General features: G+C 42.8%; 1 protein-coding gene across 9 annotated transcripts in view; it reads left to right on the forward strand.

Annotated features, from left to right (window-relative positions):
- BTBD9 (BTB domain containing 9) overlaps window positions 1-22240 on the forward strand; it is a 511095-nt gene that overhangs the window by 431149 nt on the left and 57706 nt on the right. For all 9 annotated transcript variants that reach the window (XR_013960438.1, XM_080665254.1, XM_080665252.1 and 6 more), the window contains one exon: window positions 2379-2486. Coding sequence is in view for 8 of the 9 variants with exons in the window: in XM_080665254.1 (XP_080521380.1) it covers window positions 2379-2486 (108 nt within the window). In the remaining variant the exon portion in view is untranslated. The remainder of the gene's footprint in view (window positions 1-2378; window positions 2487-22240) is intronic.

Below are 22240 nucleotides of genomic sequence, written 5' to 3' on the forward strand. Positions count from 1 at the left end.
CCTGGGACCACGGGGCGGGTGGCTTGTCCCTCTCCCAGGCTGCAGGCGCAGGCACTGGTGCCCAGGACCACGGGGCGTGTGGCTTGTCCTTCTCCCAGGCCTCAGCCTAGCAGGTCCCCATTCCTCTCTCGTGAGCTCATTTGTGCCTGGCTGGTCCCCATTCCTCTCTCTCCATTGTTGAGTGTCTGAGCCATTACAGTGTGATGGCATGAGGGCGTGATGACCATTTGCATATTATCTCTTTATTATATAGGATGTCACCCTAATAGAATCAATAAAAGCCTATCTAATAAAAGAGTCATATGCAAATTAACCATCATTCCACTACACCCACAAGCCACGCCCATCAGCCATTCAGGAGCGAATATGCAAATTAACCCAACCAAGATGGCTGCAGCCACGGAGCGAGCAGGAGGCTTGGGTTTCCCTGGCAATGGAGGAAGCCAAGCTTTCCGCACACCCTGGCCGGCCCTGGACTCTGCTTAAGGCTACAAAGTTTCAATTATAGAAGATAAATAAATCCCAGATACCAGGGCCTCTGCTTGGGTCACCGGGGGGAGTGTCCAGCCTGAAAACCACCACAGGCCCCTCACCCAGGCAGCCTCACACCCCAAGGGAACCCCCACCCTGATCCAGGACACCCTTCAGGGCAAACCAGCTGGCCCCCACCCATGCACCAGGCCTCTATCCTATCTAATCCTATCAAATAAAAGAGTAATATGCAAATTGACCATCACTCCAACACACAAGATGGCTGCCCCCATGTGGACACAAGATGGCCGCCACAAGATGGCCAGCAGGGGAGGGCAGTTGGGAGGGACCAGGCCTGCAAGGGAGGGCAGTTGGGGGTGACCTGGCTGGCAGAGTAGGGAAGTTGGGGGCGACCGGGCCTGCAGGGAAGGGCAGTTGGGGTGGGGGGACCCAGACCTGCAGGGGAGAGCAGTTAGGGGTGACCAGGCCTGCAGGGGAGGGCAGTTAGGGGTGACCAGGCCTGCAGGGGAGGGCAGTTAGGGACAAACAGGCTGGCAGGGGAGCAGTTAGGCATCAGGCTGGCAGGGGAGTGGTTAGGGGGTGATCAGGCTGGCAGGCAGAAGTGGTTAAGGGCAATCAGGAAGGCAGGCAAGTGAGCAGTTGGAAGCCAGCAGTCCTGGATTGTGAGAGGGATGTCCAACTGCCCGTTTAAGCCCGATCCAGGTAGGACCCTCGAGGGGTCCCAGATTGGAGAGGGTGCAGGCTGAGCTGAGGGACACCCCCCCCCCTGCCCCCATGCGCCGGGCCTCTAGTGCATAAATAAATAAATAAATAAATAAATAAATAAATAAATAAATAAATAAATAAATAAATAAATAAGAAAAACCTATGAGACATATGTCTTGCCTTCAGGGAGTTCACAGTCTAACTTTCTAGTTGGTGGAAGAAGGCCAAGTGCATGACCAGCAGTAAAACAATAAGATAGAGATTTTGTGTGGGAAGGAGTAATGAGGCTGAGATAATAGAAAACAGTGATCTCTTTCCACTGTGGCACTGTCAAACAGAATGTTGGCCTGTAGTCTGGTCTTGTATTGCAATACTTAGATTCTTTTTATCCTATTTTTTAAATAGAGGAATAACACACATACAGTGTACATATATTTTATGTGTAGCTGAATATTTGCATGTAACTGCCACGCAGATAAAAATTAGTACATTACCAGCATTCTAGAAGGTTCTCGGTCATTGCCACCCTCAGAGATAACCACTGTTCTCATTCCTGTCACTATATATAAATTTTGTCTCTTGAGTTTTATGTAAATGGAATCATATAGCTCAGGTTCTTCTCTGGGCTAAGAAAGGGGGTAAGAAGAATAGGACCAAGATAATCAATTTTTAAATAATAGAAAAGTTTTACTAATGAATGTTTGCCTGTATCTCCAAATCAGATAATCTTACCAATGGTGTGCAAACAAGAAGGTTGGTAATGAGAAGGAACCTAAAAGGTGATCATTTGTGTCATTGCAACACTCTCAATTAATTAGGAAGCACAGTGGTCTCAGGAGGTTACCTTTGGTCAGTGCAGCCAATTGGAGGTGGGAGTTGTAACAATCAGGAAAGAGGACATGGTGACATCTCCTTGGTAAACCAGGCAGAAGAACTCTGCCACTTGGGGGCGGAGGCTGCCTGGGATTGGGTGACTAGTGAAATGAAGTCCTAAAGAGACAAACCTCTTGTTGCAGATTGACTCCACCCTCTCTCATCAAACTTTTGTTGGGGGATTCCCTTTCTTTCCCCAGTCCTTGAAGTGTGTTGGGGCAAAGGAGGCAGGTGGGATGGAGAGTAGACAGGAACTCCCTCAGGCCAGTGAGGACATTTCACAGCATCCTTGTTTTCCCTTTGTTCAGGTTATTACTTTGGGACTGTGACGATCGAAGCTATAGCTACTACATTGAGGTTTCCACCAACCAGCAACAGTGGACCATGGTGGCCGACAGGACTAAAGTCTCCTGCAAGTAAGTGGCATCCTGTGAGAGATGTGTTCCAATTTAAAAACAGTCTTTCCAATGGATTCAGAAGGTTCCAATGAAGATTCATAGAATCACCAGATTATATCTTGTTTGGAATTTGAAACATTCTCATGATCCTTTACTTCAGTTTTGACTATTAAGTACTTAGATGAGAATTTACTTTATATGACCAAACAAGCTCTCCTTATTTTGTGATTTGAACTTGATTTTTGAAAATGGCATGTACTAATAAGCAGGGGGAAAATATATTTTCCATATACAATTCTGTCTTGTGTCCTCCCCGACATCCCACACTACCCCTTTAGAACTTTTTCTTCCCTAGAGAATTTTGCTGATGCAATATACACTTCAGTCATTATTCTGGGACTCTGTCCTGTTCCCCACCCTCATACCATTCTCAGGGTTAGCTTTAAATACTTATCTCTATGTTCGCTATGCTATTACCCAAATTAAGGAAAGTTTGTAGCTTAGGTTCTTTATAGGCGAACAGGGGTATTTCATGCATAGGGCATTGGGGCTGTTTGAGCTGACCTGGTATGGGGAGGCCAGGAGGCAGGATTCTGCTAGTTCTGACCAGCCTAGACTCATGCCTGGAATAAACATGTACATGTGTATATACCCATGTAACTATCACTCAGATCGAATGAGCGTCTAGACCAGTGGTTCCAACGTGGAGCACACGCCCCACAGGGGGGCAATTTGATTTTTAAGGGAGGCAATTCAAGAATGAGTTATTAACAGTGAACTTTTTGCATTTCTTATGGTTCTAGGGGCCTCATATACAGTATATAAATATATATTGTGACATATTTATGCATTTCGGTTCTCTATTATATGTTTTAAAACTTTATTTGCTATTTTTTCATATAACTTCATATTATTATTTTTTAAACAATTTCTTAGTGATTTCTTCCTCAGTACTTCAACTGTCCTTTTGTTCTTTTATTTTTCTTTCATGGATGCCATGTTCTTTGGAAGTTTGTTTAGACCAAGTTAATGGCCTTTTAGGCTTCCTCCACGTGAATAGCAGTTCACTTTTTGAAATAATAAGAATTATATGTCGGCGGGGGGTGGGGGGCGGGCATCAGGATTTCAGAGGTGCTTAGGTGGGGCATGGCCAAAAAAAGGTTGGGAACCACTGGTCTACATGGTTCCCTCATACCCTTTACCAGTCATTATCTGAGGAGATAATTCACCCTTTTAAATCATACAATTGAGTGGTTTTTAGTATATTCACTATGCAGCCATAACTACTATTTAATGTTTTAGATCATTTTCATCACACCCAAAAGAATCCTACCCATTAGCAGTCTCCCATTTCCCTCCAGCTCCCTCAGCCCCAGCACCCAATAGTCTACTTTCTATTTCTATGGGTTTGCATATTCTGGATAGTTCATATAAATAGACTCATATAGTAAGTGATCTTTTGTTCCCAGCTTCTTTCACTTAGTATAGTTTTCAAGGTTTGTTCATGCTATATCATATATCAGCACTTCATTCCTTTTAATGGCTGAATAATATTTAATCATATGGAGATCTATATCACATTTTGTTTATCCATTCATCATTTTATGAACATTTGAATTGTTTTACTTTTTTTATATATATTTTATTGATTTTTTACAGAGGAAGGGAGAGGGAAAGAGAGTTAGAAACATCGATGAGAGAGAAGCATTGACCAGCTGCCTCCTGCACACCCCCTACTGGGGATATGCCTGCAACTAAGGTACATGCCCTTGACGGAAATCGAACCTGGGACCCTTCGGTCCCCAGGCCGACGCTCTATCCAGTGAGCCAAACCGGCTAGGGCTTACTTTTTAAAATATATATATATTTATTGATTTCAGAGAGGAAAGGAGAGGGAGAGAGAGATAGAAACATCAATGATGAGAGATAAACATTGATCCGCTGTCTCCTCCACACCCTGTACTGGGGACTGAGCCTGCAATCCGGGCCTTTGCCCTGATGGGAAATTGAATTGGTGACCTCTTGGTTCCTAGGTCGACACTCAACTGCTGAGCCACACCTGGCTGGGCTGAATTGTTTTACTTTTAGGCTATTATATATAGTGCTACTTTGAACATTCTGGTACAAGTTTTTGTGTGAATGTATGCTTTCAGTTCTCTTGGGCATATACCTAGAACTGGAGAATTGCTGGGTGATATGGTTTAAGTTTTTGAGGAACTACCAAACTCTTCCACAGCAGCGGCACCATTTTGTATTCCCATCAGCAATATATGAGGATTCCAGTTTCTCTACATTCTTGCCAGTACTTATTATTGTCTGTCCTTTTGTTCATAGTCATCCTAGTGGGAGTGAAGTGGCATCTCATTGTGGTTTTGATTTGTATTCTTTTTTTGATGGTTAATAATGTAGAACATCTTTTCATGTACTTTTTGGCCAAGATTTGGTAATAGTTTTAATGATGGTTATTTGATGCAACGTCTGACAGCCTCACCATTATTGTAGTATTATCATATAGCATGTTTATATTGGTTAGGGCAACACTTGCTACTGTAACAAATAGTGGCTTCAACATTTCAGTGGCTTAACACAATAGTTTCTTTCTCAGTCATGTAACAGTCGATGTGGGTGTTTCTGGCTGTCAAGTGGTCTCTACAGGTGATGGTGGAACCCAGCCATCTTCCTTCTGTGTTTCTGCCCTCACCTAGGGCCTCGTCAGCATCACCTGCACCCAGCTGGCAGATGGGGAAAGAATAGAGAGAAGGTATTCCTGGTTCTGAACAACTGGGCCTAGGCATAGTGAACTTCCTTTCCACTTGCATTACCCAAGAGAGAACTAGTCAGTTGCCACAGTCACTCTAATAGGACTGGGAAATACAGTCACTTTCAGTGTGGGCAGTGACTTCTCAGTGGAGCACAAATCTTGAAGTCATCTCTGGCATAGCATAAGAAAACTAACAATTATTTAATAACTAGTATTCAGTACTTTGCATATTTTATCTCATCTTGTCCTGAATACAAAGCAACTTATGGCATATCTCTTTCTGCTGTACTGCATCGCCTCCTAGCATTAGTAGAGAGCTAAACCAAGACAGATGATGAAAACTGGTAAATGGAGTGACTAACTTGTTTCCAAGATCTAAGAACCCTTTTTATACAAGAGGGAGGCCTTTTTATACAAGTGGTGGCGTAGACCTATGAATCAGAGGTCACAGTTTGATTCCACATGCCCAGGTTGCGGGCTTGATCCCCAGTAGGGGGTGTGCAGGAGGCAGCCTACCCTGAAATCAAGAAAAAGTACATTAAAAAAAAAAGATGGAGGCTTTCAAGGCCCATGAACAGCTGCCCATTTGTCCTCCCATAGTAATGGCTTATTGGGTGTACAGCTCACAGGCCATATCCTCTGTTTCCTCAAAGCTTGTCTTTGACACATCTACTGGTTACAATCACCCATCTCTTCTGTCATTTTATGTTTTACAAATAGAATTCCTCACCTCTTTCTTTCTTTTTAAAAAATATATTCTTATTGATTCCAGAGAGGAAGGGAGAGAGAGAGAGAAATATCAATGATGAGAGAGAGTCATGTGCCCTGACCAGGAATAGAACCATGACCTCCTGGTTCATAGGTCAAATGCTCAACTAAGCCACTTGGGCCAGGCCTCACCTCTTTCTTTTATATCCCCCTGTTGAAGGTGTTATGTAGTGTTGGTTTTCTACAAGAATTGGCTGACTACTGATTGAGATATATCATAATAATGGTATATTTATTTAAATGGGGTTTTTCTTGATTCAAAACCCATTCACTTATTAGGACTTTTCCCAGTAGCTTTGCATTAAAGTTACCAATATCTTTCTTTCCTCTTTTTTTATTTTTCATTTCCATTACTTTATTGGATTTGAATAATTGATATGTTTTTAACTTTGTATATTAGCACTTTGATGCTACAGCAGTAAGTGTATAAATAAGTAATATATTAGATGAACAAGAGTAGTAGCAAGAAGGCAAGTGTCTGTTAACCCTTTTGGGATTATTGGAACCAACGGTTATGATTTTATGTAATAGGCATAACCACAACGTACTGTCTTCCATTTTTGTGTTAGGTCTTAAATATAATAGAAGATATGCAGATAATAAAAAAAGAAAGCCTTTCCTTTTTAACTACTATACTCCAGAGCAGTTCTCAAAGAGGGTTCTATTAGCTTCAAGAATTGTAGCCTGCTTTTTATTGAAATAAAGTATGTGACTCATGTTATAAATGAAGTTCTATAGGATCTTTACATCCTCCCTTAGATCCTGCCTTAATAGCATTCTGCTATTTGGGTTTTGAATCAAGAAAAACCCCATTTAAATAAATAGCATTCTGCCTAGTCAAGAAGTATTTGGGTTTTGAATCAAGAAAAACCCCATTTAAATAAATAGCATTCTGCCTAGTCAAGAAGTAATCGGAGGGTAGATTTTTGCTGTCCTCTGAAAAATACCAGGGAATGAGATTCTTCAGTGTCTCCTCTAAGTCCCTCTGCTCCTTGGGGTTGGGGTGTGTGTGTGTGTGTGTGTGTGTGTGTGTGTTTTCCTTTATTGGTATCTTAAGTTCTTTGCTTTTAGGATAAAGGCTCATTTTCTGTTTTGGATAACCCTGTTTGTGTATTGGGTGCTTCCCCCCGCCCCCACCCCAGTTTTATTGTGATGTTATTAATATACAGCATTGTGTAAGTTTAGGATGTATAATATAATTTGATATACTATGTATCTATAATAATCGATAATAATAAAAGCATAATATGCTAATTAGACTGGATGACCTTCCAGACGAAGCTGCGGAGGCGGAGGCAAGGCCGAGGCAGCTGCCGCAGCTGCAGGGTCCGAGCCCCTTGCACAAATTTTGTGCATTGGGCCTCTAGTCTATATATATAAAAGCCTAAGCAACCATCACAACCGAAAGGATGACCGAACAGGCTGCGTGGGGCAACTAGGCCAGCAGGGAGGTTAGTGAGGGGCAACCAAACAACCGAACAGCAGGCTGCGTGGGGCGACCAGGCCAGCAGGGGTGTCGGTGAGGGGTGACCAAATGACCGAGCAGCAGGCTGCATGGGGCAACCAGGCTGGCAGGGGGGGCAGTTAAGGGAGACCAGGCAGGCAGGCAGGTGAGCAGTTAGGAGCCAGTGGTCACAGATTGTGAGAGGCATGTCCAACTGCTGATTTAGGCCCGATCCCAGGCCTAAACCGGCAGTCGGACATCTTCCGAGGGGTCCCAGATTGGAGAGGGTGCAGGCTGGGCTGAGGGGAATACCTCCCCCCATGCGTGAATTTCATGCAGCAGGCCTCTAGTATATTAAAAAATGACTAGGGGCCCAGTGCACAAATTCATGCACCTTGAAAGGAACTGTGTGCTGAGAGGCTGCAGTAGGCACAGGGGCATGCCTTGGCCCATCCTCTGCACCCCGGTCCGGCCCCTCCCACAGCAACCCCCCAGTCCCATCTGCCGGCAGCCCCGCTCCTGCCGCCACCACTCACACGCGCTGAAGATGCCAGCCCTGCTCACACCCGCTGAAGGCGTGGAGCGATTGGGGCCAGCACCAACAGGGGGTGTGAGCGGTGGCTGCTGCTCCAGTCGCCCCTCAGGAGCAGGGGGAGGTGGAAAAGCCCTCAGGGATGATCAGGGCTGGCAGCTGCCGCTCGCACCTGCTGATGGCACCGAGCTATTAGGACTGGCACCAGGCACCAGCAGTGGGTGTGAGTGGGGCTGGTGCTAGCAGTGGGTGCGAGTGGCGGCTCCAGCACCGGCAGTGGGTGCGAGCAGGGCTGGCGCTGGCAGCAGGTGCAAGCGCTGGGTGGGACTGCAGCACGCGGGACCAAAGAATTTTCAGTAACCACCAGAGGCTTGCCCCAATGGCAGCACCGGCGCCCTGCCTTGGTCTGGTGCCCCCATTCACCTGCTCCACCATCCTGCCACAGCCCACACCTACCATGTTCCACGTACGCCCCCTGGTGGCCAGCACACGTCATAGCAACTGGTAGTTCAGTTGTTCCTGTTGTTCCGCTGTTCAGTCTATTTGCATATTAGTCTTTTATTATATAGGATAGGATTACCACAATAAGCTTAGTTAACATATCTTACCACCTCACATAGCTATAATTATTTTCTTGTGATGAGAACTTTGAAGGTCTGTTCTCTTAGCACTTTCAAATATTATTCATTATTGTTAACTGTAGTCATTACACCACTGGAACTTACTTCTCTTATAACTGGTTGTTTGTACCTTTTGACCATCTTCACCCTTTTCTCTCAATACCACCCCACCCCACTGCCTCTGACAACCACCAATCTGTCCTGTTTCTTTGAGTTCATTTTTGTTTGTTTGTTTTTTTAGATTCCACACATGTAAGTGAGATCATCCAGTATTTGTCTTTTCTCTCTCTGACTTATTTCACTTAGTGTAACACCCTCAAGATTTATCTGTGTTGTCTTAAATATATTAACAGATTTTATAAAATTATTTTTTGCCCTGTCTTTTTTTCACATAATCTAATCTTGTACCCTTTAGCCTTATTTCAAAAATCTTCATTTTCCAATTTTTGATTCCTTTCTCTACTGTCCTTTAAAATGTTGAACCCTAAGTCTATGTCAATACAGTACATACAATACAGATATCAGTCTCTTTATTATCAATGTAAAGTGTGCACATGGAAAATTGGTGTAGACAATACCAAAAATATAAGTGAAAAGTAAAATTTTGCCTTTTTATCGTCTGTTCCATTCCTCAGAAATAGCTGGTTTTGTCTGTTTTTGCGTTTGTTTTTGTAACTTCTCAATTGTACATAATATTTTATATTTATTTATTAACTTGTCAGCTTTACTAACACTTTGCTATAAAAATGAGGAATTTAACTTACTTAACCTTCCTTATTTTTGTTAGTTATTTTAGTTCTGCTATTACTTACCTTTTAAAATTAAACAATATACTTAAATCTCTATTTTTTGATCCATCAATTGTGGACAGTATTTCTTGACTCTCTACTGTGTTAATGAAGAAATTAACCTTTTCTTCATTTCTCCTGCCTCTCCCCGTTTTCTGATAGCTGTTCCACCACCCTGACATTATACTAGTAAAGATATCTGATACTTATTTTCTGTTCTGTAACTTATAGTTAAATCTTCCATGTGTTAAGTATAAATTTATCCTGAAAGGGAAAAACCATTAATAACTCAATATAAGATTCTGATCTTATAAATATTGTCCACCACAGATCTGTGGTGAGAGACATATTCTGTCATTGAACTTGTACCTGCCTTGGAAGAATTGTACTGTGTTCAGATCAAGTAGAGTTGATTTTCCTACAGGTGCTCAGAATTATTCCACAGATAATAAATAGCTTCATACTAGCCAGCTTTTTTATTTTTCTAGAGTTCCTAGTTGTCTTTTTTTTCTGTTTCAGAAACTTCTGTTTGGTTATTGTTTATTCTTTTGAACAGACTGCTTCCTTAGCCTAATCTACAGCTGTGGTCCTAAAATTTCTTTTTCTTTTGTATTTGGGTTGGTTCCACTGTTTCTTGGATTTTATTTTTCTTTTGTGGAATGTGGATAAAGGGTTAGCAAAACCCCTTTTTTCTCTGTAGGCGATATTGACCTGGGACCCAGTTGGTTACCTTTCTAGATTGTTCTCCTGAAAACCTTATAGATGTAGAATGTCAGCTGTGTGATTAGGCACTATTGTTTATGATAAAAATTAACCCTGATTAGTAAATTGCACCTAGCCAGGTAGGACTTGTAAATATCTTCTCAAAAACCATAGCTTTGGATTTTCTGAGTGTGCTCACTTTCCTGAGTGTGCTGGCCTGTCCCTCATGAAAATTCTGGCATCTATGTTTATGGAGCTATTAGAGATAATGGTTTGGAATATGAGGCTTCTAAGCCAGAATGGCTCCACACCTGCCCAGTGTGAGTCTTATACATTCTCACCTGAGCTGTTACCTGCATGCCAGCAGGAGTAGCTCCTGTACAGTTGAGTAGACTACTACAGGGATTCCCCATCCCAAGGACAAATGCCTGCTGCTACTCTAGTGGCATGCTGTTTTTCCTCTTCTCTCTTCTGGGTGAGTCTGAAGCCAAATATGACTTCTTAGGTCTTTGTTAAGAAGACCCCTCATGGGCATTAACAGAGTGAATCTATAGGTAATTTTTTTTCAGAAAGGGTCTGTGGAAAGCAAATTTTCAGAATTTTGCATGGCTGAAACAGAGTTTGTGTATAGAATTCAGTTCCTTTATAATTTGAGAGCTTGGATATATTGCCATCTAGAATTAAATGTTGCTAATGAGAAATCTGATGTAATCTGATTCTTATTCATTGTAGTAATTTATATTTCCTGATAGAATCCTTTAGGATCTTCTCTTCATCCTTGGAGTTCTTAAATTTCACAATGATATGGCTGGATTGTGGTAATTTTTTGTTCACCCTGCCCACTTTGCTTCAATATGGAAATCTGCCAGTTCCCCTCAGATTTATGAATAGTTCATCCACCTACCATTTTCTAGAAATCTAGAAAACCTTGATTTGCTAATATTCTTCCATCCAGTTTACAACACCTTTAAGAATGTATTCCCTTTGTATTTCTTTGATGTCACCTCACTGGGTCCCAGGAACGGAGAAAGTTTTAATGCACCTGCAGTGTCCGCCATCTTGAACTGAGTTCCCCAAAGCGCTGCTGATGCTCCCTGACCCATGTCCTTCTCTTCCCTTCTGTGTGTCTGACTGCATGTCTCCCACGTATGCAGCTGTCTGGTTTCCTGCCAGTGTGTGCTCCTTAGCATACTGACCTCATTGTGTTTATTTTAACCGTTTCTTCACTTCGTTGTGGTCCCATTGACTGATAATTCTGTCTGCCAAAGTGTTAATGACCTCAGCCATCATCTGTCCAACACTAACCTTGGAAAACATTTTGGGAAATAGAAGTGATTAGAAATAATTGGGTAATATTGAAAATTTTCTTTTCCATTTGAGAATTCTGTGGATTTTTAGAATTGCCTAGTATTTCCAGCTTTTAGCTTAATTTTTTCATAAACTGTCTTCCTGCTAGACATACTATCCAAATTCCCTTTTGAATAAGTTCTTAAGTGTTCTTAAAAATTATGTTGTAAAGGCCCTGTCTGGTGTGGCTCGGTAGGTTGTAGTTTCATACCGTGCACCAAAGGGTTGTGGGTTCGATTTCCCTTCAGGACACATACCTAGGTGGCAGGTTCAAGCCCTACTCAGGAAGCATGTGGAAGACAACCAATTGTCTCGCTCTCGCTCTCGCTCTCACTTTCTCTCCCCTTCCCTCCTTCCTATTTTTCCAAAATCAATGGAAGTATGTCCTTGGGTAAGGATTAAGAAAAAATGATGTTGTGAAGAGTTTTTAATAACTTAAGAAAATACTTATATAATAAGGTTTTTTAAAGCAAGGTACAAAATTATGGAAGTATTATCACAAGTAGGAAATAAAATTATGGAAGAAGAAAAGCAGAAGGAAATAGGCCAAAATGTTAATAATGACTGCCTCTGTGTCTTGGGGTTATGGAACTTATTTCTAGTTTTCTACACTTTTGGCCAACTTATATGTATTTCTTTTAAAATAAAAAAGAAAATTATTTGAAAGAGAGTTTTGTCTTGCTGCAGCCATGAATGTTTTGTAGACACTAGTTCTTCCCAGAGCAGCATATGCGGCAGAGTGGCATGGTTTATGCAAAGTCAGCAATAAATTAAATAAATGAATGCTCTCCATAGCAATATCCTAGTAGCTTTTCAGAACCTTGCCACCTACCCGAGCACAAGTTGTGCTCCCTGAAAAGGACACCTGAGCCACCTTTTCCGTGCTTCTCCCTTGGGCCTCTTAGAGCCGGTTCTCTGAGTGCTTCCGCTGCTCGCCTTTCCCCTGGACTTCACCAGTCTGCTGCCACGTGGCTCTCCCTCTCAGAGGCCCTGGCCTACTTGAGACCTTGGAGCATCACCATGGATCAGGCAGCTTCTACAGCATACTCACATGAGAAGGTTTCTTCCCTGCCCCTTCCCCGAGAAGCACTTGGACAGTCTGTGTCACCGGGAGGGGCTGCTGTGGGGTCAGCTTTTCTGCTCACTGTCCTTCAGCATGATGGCACTCACACCTGAGAAGCAGTGCGGGCCCCTCACCGACTGTACTGCCATTTAGTCCTGGGGAAGGTCAGCGTTCTGTTCTAGGGTCAGTTTCTGTAGCTGGTTCTGTTTATTCACTAGGAATCTTAGAACAGGGAGTTGTATTTCTTTTTCTGAGTGCTGCAGTGGTTGAGGGCAATGAGATAAATTAAAGGTGGAGATTTACAGCCTCAGAGTGTAGCAAGATTGAAAAACAGTGCATTTAAATCTAACTTTTTTTGCCATTGTTAGTGATAAAGTTGAGGAAGCTTTTCTTCTGCCAGCTTTGTTTCTTAGCCTGACACTTAATAAAGTGAAAATCTTGGGTTGGTGCCAGGAGGTCACTGCTAATCGTGTAACCTGCGGGTTGTGTGCAGAGGGCTTGGGGTCATTAATGTGATGCAATGAAAAGAAAATAGGTTTTAAAAGAGGAAATGTCTTCATCATTGAGACTGCTGATGAGAGGAAGTTCATTTTTAACGTCAGTTTCAGTTTCCAGGATGGGACTGGAGCTCTTGAGTGTCACGTAGGCTGGTACTGAAATATTACTGCTTCTTGCAAGTCTCTGCTGTGGGAACAGACGCTGCTCTCCTCAGGTCCCCTTCCCTGTGCGGTCGGAGGACTGGACTAGCTTGTTCCTTCTTAAAGTGTGAGCCAATTAACGGGCTCTGGTTGTGTAATTGTCACTTCTCAAATGTTCGGGGAGATTTTATTTTTCTCTTCTCACACTTAATTCCATTTTTCTACATAGCATCTGACAGTAATGAAAAAAGCCAGTCATGTTCTTTCCTATGTTTAATTTTTAAAGGGCAAACATTGGTGTTAATTTTGTCAAAAGGTTTGGAACTTGAATGATAAAGGAGCATGTAACTGTAAGAGGAATGGCAAAAAATGAAAATGGAAAACCAACAGAATTTAGATAAAGTGGGAGCGCGCGGCACACACACACACACACACACACACACGGAGGACACTAGGCAGACTCTTGTGTTAATGGTGAGATGTCAGAGCTTGCCCTGTAGAAGGCATCTGTTAGACCAGACCTGGAGACACCTGTTCATCAAACTGTTTTCTATCGGATAATGAAGTACCAGGAGCACATGAATATTTTACAGTAAAAAAACATCAGTAGCGAGTCAGTCGCTCATACCTATACATCTAGACAAGGGACTTATCTTCTGTGCCGCAGAAAGTTTTTATGCAGAAATTTACCCATATATTGGAAGCCAGGTGGAAAGTAGATTTTGATGGTAAGTACGTGACCTGAGTTGTAAACGTAGAGCTATCAGCAGGTTCTGTCAACCACCAGTGGAGAGGTTCCTCCCATCCAGAACATTTGACAGATGAAGGAGCTGGGAAGAAATGAAGTCCTGTCAGCTCGCAGTTGATCAGGAGGGAGAGGCCCAGAGCTCCCTCTCTTCTTCCTGCTTCATCCAGGAGCCACCTCATTCTGTGATGCCTGTTTTAAGTAAAATGAAGCATACCTCAGTAAACTTTCCCAGTGAGCTGGGTGAGCACGCTTAAAATGTGCATGGTCAGAAATATTTTTCTTTTATTATGAAAATAGCTTTCATATTAGTATTACATTCCAATGACAAGAAATCAAGACCACACTAGTCCAACTGCCATCGTCTTTCTCCTCTCTATTCTACTCTGTTAACTGCCCCTCACATCTCTGCTCAAGTTTGCTCGCTATGGCCAGAGTGGCGCTTTCCAAGCACAGCTCTGTATTATACCTAAGACCCCTTACTGTCTCCTCACTGCTCTCTAGATAAAGACCAGCAATCTTCAGGTGGCCTGGAGTGTCTGCACAATCTGGCCCTGTCCTGCCTCTCCATACTCGTCCTGATTCACTGTCCCTGTTCACGCCAGCCTGGCTTCCTCTCTCTGGCTCCACACATCATGCTGCACCTTCCCAGAGCCTTTGCACACGCCATGGCCTCTGGATCCCTGACCTTGGCCCTTTGTCTGGTTAATGCCATTATCCTTCTGTTCTCAGCTCAAGGGCCAGTTTCTAAGGAAAGTCTGTGCTGACCACCCATCTCAATCTGATCGCTTGTTGTTACCTCTCATTGATCCAAGCTACTTTCCCTTCACAGCTCACATCAGTTTGCAATGACCCTTTGTTTAGTGTGGTTATTGTATGACTGTTGTTGTTCTTTCCCACTAGACTGTAAGCTCCATGAGAGCTCCAGGGATTTGATCTGTCTTACCCATTATTGTCCATGATAGCCTAGCAAGGACCTTATACTTGTATTGTCTGAATGAATGAATGAATGAATGAATGGTAAGTGCTACCACTCTTGTGTCCAGTCATGCATACATGGTTTCATTTGTCCTGCTACTAGGACAGAGCTCAATCAGAAAGTCTGTCCATCCCAGCCCACATGTTGGTATGTGGAGCAAAGCAGAGTTTGTGTGAGAGAATAAAAGTTGCTTATTGCCCTGATAATGTAGTCCTTGTAGACTAGAAACGTGTCTTCCCAAGTCCTCTATTAATCCATTATTGGTCTATCATCCTGATTCAAGTACAGCCTTATTCATAACACAGGTTCAATCATTGTCAAAGGTTTGTTTTTCTCTGGTCTCCACATCTGTCCTTGCCCCTCAAGTTAATGACTTGGATCCTCCATTAACTGTTTATCAGTTACCATTACCTTTACTTTTAACAACTCTTAGAGAAAGTTAAGTTTTTCTTTATGGAGAGGCCAAGTGCTTTAAAAACTGTTTGCCTTGTTTGCCAGATTAATATGTTTCCATTGCTTCTCTAGGTGTTCAGAGTGAAAGGTTTTATATACATATATATATATATATATATATATATATATATATATATATATATATATATATATATATAAAGCTGGCCTTAATCTCTGACGAGGAACTCTAAGCCACGTGCCAAGGCACCCTGGGTACCTGTCCAGCAGGTAGATAAAATCTGTCCAGCAGCGCACACTCCTCTCTGGCATCCTGGGACTCTGGGTCCCTTCAGCCCCAGCACGGTCCTGTGACTAAGCCTGGATTAACCCCTTTCCAAAGATAGGCTCTGCCAACAGAGCAATGCAGTCTGCTCCTCGATGGGCCTCTGGTAGTTGTCACAGAACCCTAATATAGGCAAGCAAACTGAGCACATAGAAAGACCAGAACAACAGGCATCATATAAATCCTTTTTTAAAAATGGATGTTCAGCATGCACATCTGCAAAGGAGGAACGTAGAGCCTATTAGGAAGGTCAGTGTAGTTTTGATCATATTGTGTTAAAGTGACCTGCCTCGGTTTGTCTCTGGATCCTAGCAAGAAGCACTGTCTGAGTAATCATGCTGCGATTAATGCGGGCTCAAGTGTACTAGTATATCAGAGCGCTAACAGGCTTGTGTTTCCTTCCTAAGTTAAAAAACAGAAAGAGCCCTAGCCGGTTTGGCTCAGTGGATAGAGTGTCGGCCTGCGGACTAAAGGGTCCCATGTTTGATTCCGGTCAAGGACATGTACCTTGGTTGCGGGCACATCCCCAGTGGGGAGTGTGCAGGAGGCAGCTGATTGATGTTTCTCTCTCTTCGATGTTTCTCTCTCATCGATGTTTCTAACTCTCTATCCCTCTCCCTTCCTCTCTGTAGAAAATCAATAAAATATATTTTTAAAAATAAATAAGTAATAAAAAACAGAAAGAGGGAGGAAAGTGTTCCTCTAATTTAGGGGTCCAGTATGCACATAGAATCGGAGTTTAGAGCTGAAAGGGCACTCTACCTTGATTCTCATCCGTTCATGAGTTCCATTAAACCTTGGCGCCTTCTAGAATGGCTTCTCAAACTCAGCTTGTCTGAGACTAAGGCCATTGTCGGTTCCCCATGCAGCAGCCCCTCCTCCTCTGTGTCCCTGCCTGTGTTGGTGTAGCCCTTCCCTGGGCATCTCTTCCCCCTCTGACTCTCCTCTTCTTGCCCTCCACAGCCTGTCAGGTAGCACATCTTTTCTTTAATGCCCTTTCGTCCTCTACTTTGCCTGCATGTATTTCAGACCTCCACATCTCCCTCCCAGAGGACTGCAGCAGCCTCTAACGGATTTCCTTGAATGTGTACTCCATGTGCGCCTGGCGCTGTTTTGGTGTCTGCACCACTGTTGCTGGGCTGGTTGGCTTATTCCTACTCCCCGCTGCAGGCACAGGGAGAAAAGCCTCAGACTCTTCCTGAGTCATCTGCTATCTCCACGTGGCCAGCTTTCCCCAAGCAGCTTGTTTTCAATATTCTGCCACACTGTTGGATCTCATGTCCAGATTTCAAATATATAATTACCACGTCTCTAACTCTTACCAAACTTTCTAACCTTTATCTCTTTTATTCTTTCCTTAAGGGTATCCAACTTTCCTTTCAGTCTGGCCCAATTACTATTGCCAAACAAGTCCATACTTTAGATCAGCTAATTATCTTTATTTCCACCTGCTAATCTTCAAATCTCTGCTCGTCCTCTATTCCCTTCAAAACCCAGCCAAAAGTGCTCGCAGCCATCTTCCTTGATCGTCCTTCTCCCAAACACAAGTAACTGCTCTGTCAGCTGAAGTGATCATCTTAATTTTATTTGCATATAACTTGATAATATTCACTTTTTCTTGGATCTATTTCAGAGAAGGGAGGAATAAGGGGCTAGGCTGGAAGGACGTCTGTTAAAAATCAGCCATCTTTCAAGGTGCACTGGGATTGACTCCCTTGGAAGTAGCAAGGCCAGATTTTCCCAGAATAGCCTCCAGCAAGTTGGGCTGTAATCAGACGCATAGCCCAACCAACTTTGATTCAGTCTGATATCTGTTAAGTGACCCTGCTAAGTAGAGGCCACTCATGAGGGAGAATACTGAGGAGGAAAGAAGACATTTCTCCTCTGATATACACATTCTCAACATTTGGGAACTATATCATGTACACAGAGTGTAAAATACAAACCAGGGTCCTATCATCATAAAATATGGTAACTGAGAGTACCTTGGAAATCACAGTCCAGGCCTCTCACTGTGCAGATGAGAATCTGAGACAGAAACCGCAGGTGCCTTTCCCAGGTTCTCTCCTGGTGGAGGGTCCAGATTAGAACGCAGATGTCCTGGTCTGAGTCTGTCTTCCAGAATTTTGCATGACCTATATAAGACCAGGTAAGGGCTGTGATAATGTGGACTTGATCAGAATATGGCATGGAGTTAGATAGATCTTCTGAAAAGAAGCATTTTGAGCCTAGCCACCTGCTACTGGCCAACATTGTAGCAGGAAAACTGTTGATTTCCCCACCAAAGGAACCCGTGAAGTTCAGATTTAAAAATCACATAAAGGAACAAATCAGATAGACTCATCTTCCAAAAAGTCTGATAAAGACCATAGATTATAGATATATTACTCTTACATTTGCATATGATTTCCTACTTTGCTGTCACTACTACTTGCTCCACAGAATATTAGGTTAGCTGTATCGTAATTCATACTTTAAAAATCAGTTTTTAAAGTATAGTCTCTACACCAGTGGTCAAGTCCAGATTGCCTAGGGCTTCATTATCCAAATTGTAGAGTATATTAGCCTCTGCTTTTCTTTCCTTTCCTTCCTGTTGTCTACTTTAAAAAATTTCATCACTCTGTCCATTAGGCCATTTATTAGAGTGTTTCCTTCTATCAAAAGAGACTTGCGTGTGTGTTTTTTCCCCTGTGTTAAGCCAAGATCCATAAAGCATATTTTCCCCACAGTTGACATTTTCTTTTCACAATCCCTTGAAGTGAAATATAAGTGAATTTCACCATGGTGTTGTAATTATGTACTAAGGATCAGTAATAAACTTTTCTTACAGTTTTAAAGCGTAGTTTCAGACTGGTGATCATCTGGAATTGCACATATTAACCAGCTGCTTTGGAGGGAGTTAACAAGTGTTTTCTGCTCATACACTTTTCACCTCTTTATTCAAATTTATACAACAATACAGAGCCCACATAAAAAAACCTTACCCGAGCAAAAGAATGCTTGTATTCTTAAGTAATGGGCTTGGCAGTCTTGACCTGGAAGGGGTGATGAGGAGTCACTGTGCCCACCCCTCTACCTTCAGGAGAATTGCACATTAAACTTGTCTGAGAGCTCCTGATTTTCCTCTAGGGACAAAGACTGGGGGATAGTCCTTGCTTCCTCATCTCCTCTCTGAGCCTTTAAGTGTAAATTTCTTAAGCGGGGTGATGCTCAGGCAAAGGAGGGAAGCAGTGTTGGTACTGCTGCTCGTAGATGAAAGTAACTTGTGTATATTGTTCTTTTTTCCTTCCTGATTCTCTAGGGAGTTGCTGAATTCTCTCTAGAATTTGGCAGTGGATGTATAGGCTTAATAGAAATTCTGACTGCTAGAGCTCTGTAATGTATAGTCCTTTCTCTGGGGTATGCTGGGGGAGGGGAAGGAAGGACTCATGAAGTTTATTTACTTGTTTTACATTTCTGAATCTTCTGAATTCATTTCTCCTAGTTAAAATAAGAACTATGCTAATCTAATGTTAAGATCACATTCTCACAGCACCATTGAGCCCTTGATCATAGCTCTGCCTGTTTGTGGCTGCTTCTTGTAGAGCAGTAAAGGCCTCAGACGCACAGGATGTGGTTACATTGCCCCCTGAGGATGGAGAGCCACATGATATTAAGTAATAATGAAGTTTTTGGTAAGACATGGCATGTATTGTGCCTACAATTACAAATGCACTCATTTTTGGATTTCTAATCTGATATTCAAATTTATACGTTCACATGGCACTAATATCGCATTCTTACATTAATATCAATTACTGTTACACATTTCTAAGATGAGAAGGGAACATGGCACACACTGTCTTCTAAGCCTTCCTCTTTGGGGATGGAACAGCTGATCCTCTCAGTCAGTTTTCTCCTTTTGTTACTTCCTTAACTAAGACTATTATTCAACTAATATTGAATGATTGCCCTGCTAAACCCCCTATTTCTGGGGCACGAGACCGAGTTAACTCAGAAATCTGCTGTATCCCTCCATGAACTTCACAGGCATATTTTGAGCCACTGCTCTAGGTCAGGCCCTGTGCTGGGGCTTCCCTCCTCTCCTGGGCTCATCAGTTAAGCTTTCCCTTCAGCTCAGGGCCAGTAGGGATTGAAAGGCTCTGACCCAAATGCAAATAGAGGCACTTGTAGACTCTGACACACCTAGACAGACCCAATCTTCTCTGAGAGAATCAGTAGGGATAACATTTATGAGAGCAAGCAGCCTGCTGAGCCCGGAAGCACAGACTGCAGAAGGGAGAGCTCGGCCTTAGTAGATACATGAAGATCACTCCTTCTCCCTTCAGCCTGCTGGAGGGAAGTTCAAGTGTGGCTTAGGGCAGCGATTGGCAACCACTGCCTTAGAGCACAGACCTTCCTGGAGATGGCAGGAGTGGAGTGCAGCCTGCGCCCTCGGCCCTCAGCCCTCGCCAGGCCACTTCTTATTACCTTTGTGTTGGGAACAAGAGCCTGGCCACAGCAGCCTACAGACGAGCAGGCTTTGTAGCAGGCTGTGCCTGTGCTCTGGCTGCCCTCTCGAATAATGAGATAAGTGTGGTGCTCACTTTGTAGTGAGCACTTGCAGTTTCTGTAAACTGTGTAATACCATGTAATAATCAGTAATTTTCCACTTACCCTTGATAACAGGAGATTTCTGCTTGGCTTTTAGTGGTAGCCAAAATGTGGGTGGCTTTTCCCAAGATGATGAATTTTTCAGAGTCATCTTTCTTCACTAGATAGATTGGCAAGTTGTTTTCCAAGTGTGTCCATAATGTGTAATGTCTAATCTTGCCTTTAAAACATCAAAGTCAAATCAAATGGTTCTGAAGTATCCATTTGTAATAAAACAACTATATCCATTCTTAAGCTCGTTTTAGCTGTCTCCTGGCTGTGCTTTTCCTCAAGGGATTAGGAGCTTGAAGCTTAGCCCAAAAGCTTAGATGATAAAACTGCCAAGTCTCAAGTTATTGTTTTAAATTTTCTGTAAGAGATTGTATCTTAAATATAAAGTGAACTTGCCCAGATGACTTGATGCCCTTCCCTGAGAGAGGACAGGTTACTGTGCTATGTGCTCTTCTCCCCTTAGCCACACACTGTCAAGATTGGATGGCGTTCTTGCTCTGATTTTTTTTTTAATCAGTGGAAAATACTTTTAGAAAAGAAACAGACATAAGCTTTACACTTTAACCCTCTCAACCTCTATTTAAAGTTATCTCTTGACTTTCAGTGTTTTCCTGTAATAAATTAAGATTTCTTTTTCATTAGACTCTTCCCCTTTTCTGAGACATGGCTTGCGTTCTCTCTTCCTGCCTTCCTGTGGGCCTCTTGGTCACCACTTATACTTCCAGAGGCTTGAGCAAGCCCAGCAGCTGTTGATTTTGTGATGCTGGGGAGTCATCTGAATCATGGTGATGCGAGTCCCGGTACTTCTACAGTTGTTACCCCTGCCATTTATCTGCCACAGGCTGGCCTTCCTGCAGATTTCTGGCCTGGCACTTCTGTGTGTCTGACTTTCTAAAACTAGGATATCAGTGAATGGTGTCAACTAAGAGGCAGAAGTTGCTCAAACTGACCTCACATTTAAAAGATGATTGTGCCTTTTGGGCACAAAAGGTTGGATTTGTTCATCAGAATGATAGATTGATCCTCTCTGTGCAGAGCTCTGTATGGGGTTATGAAGAAAAGAGAAGCTAGACCACTTCTCTGTAGTCTAATTCAAAAGCAACATACACATCAAAAAAGACTCTCCTATCAGTTGACTCTTTCCTGGTGTCACCTAAAAAACAAACTGGAGTTGAATGATTGCTTACTTCTTGGGTCTGCTTAAAAGTTCAGCCAAATACCAGAATAAACAGTGGACAGTTTATGAAGACAGTTTATTAGATCTAAAAAGCAAACGAGTCACCTTCATAAAGTTAGCTTCCTTATGAGTGAGGTGCAGGCGAAGTTGTGCTTGGATGGCAACCAGGCTTCCTGTGGCCCACATCTGCGGTGTTGCTCAGAGAAAGTGCTTCTCATCCATTTGGCACTTTCATAGCCTCTTTGTGTCCCACACACATCATCTCAGTGGCAGGGCTTTCAGAAGCTATTGTTTCTCTCCCCCGAGGCACCGAGCTGGAAACGTCTCCTGTGCGTGCCTGTGGAACCCAATCAGCCTGCGCCGGAAATGCACTGGCCCAGGTGAAAGCAGATTTCTAAACAAACACCAGTGGAACAACCCATTTTCTACCAAAGTCTCTGGAGGCCTAACCTCACCGCTGCAACACTTTTTAGTTGTTTAGTGGGATTTGATTTTTGGCCCAACATATTATCTTTGGGGGTTTATTTAGATCCATTTAATTAAATTAGAATTTATGGTTATTAAGATCCTTTTACTTAGGAATTTTACATGAAGACATCCACCCCCAACTACAGATATAGAACATTGTGTGTCGGCAGACACTTGTGATCAAAGTGAAGGTCTTTCCTTGAGAGTAGAAGTGTTTTTCCTACATTTGATCTGGGTGTTATTGTTTAGGTTTTGTTGGGATGTTGTGTAATTGGATTTCAGGTTTGGGAGTAGCTTTCCATACTGTTTGAAATGATGCCACAGACCAGTGTTCTCCTCTAGAAATATCTAGGTCAAATT

This window comes from Plecotus auritus (genome assembly GCF_963455305.1).
Source record: "Plecotus auritus genome assembly, chromosome: 4".
In the NCBI taxonomy this organism is placed as follows: Eukaryota; Metazoa; Chordata; class Mammalia; order Chiroptera; family Vespertilionidae; genus Plecotus; species Plecotus auritus.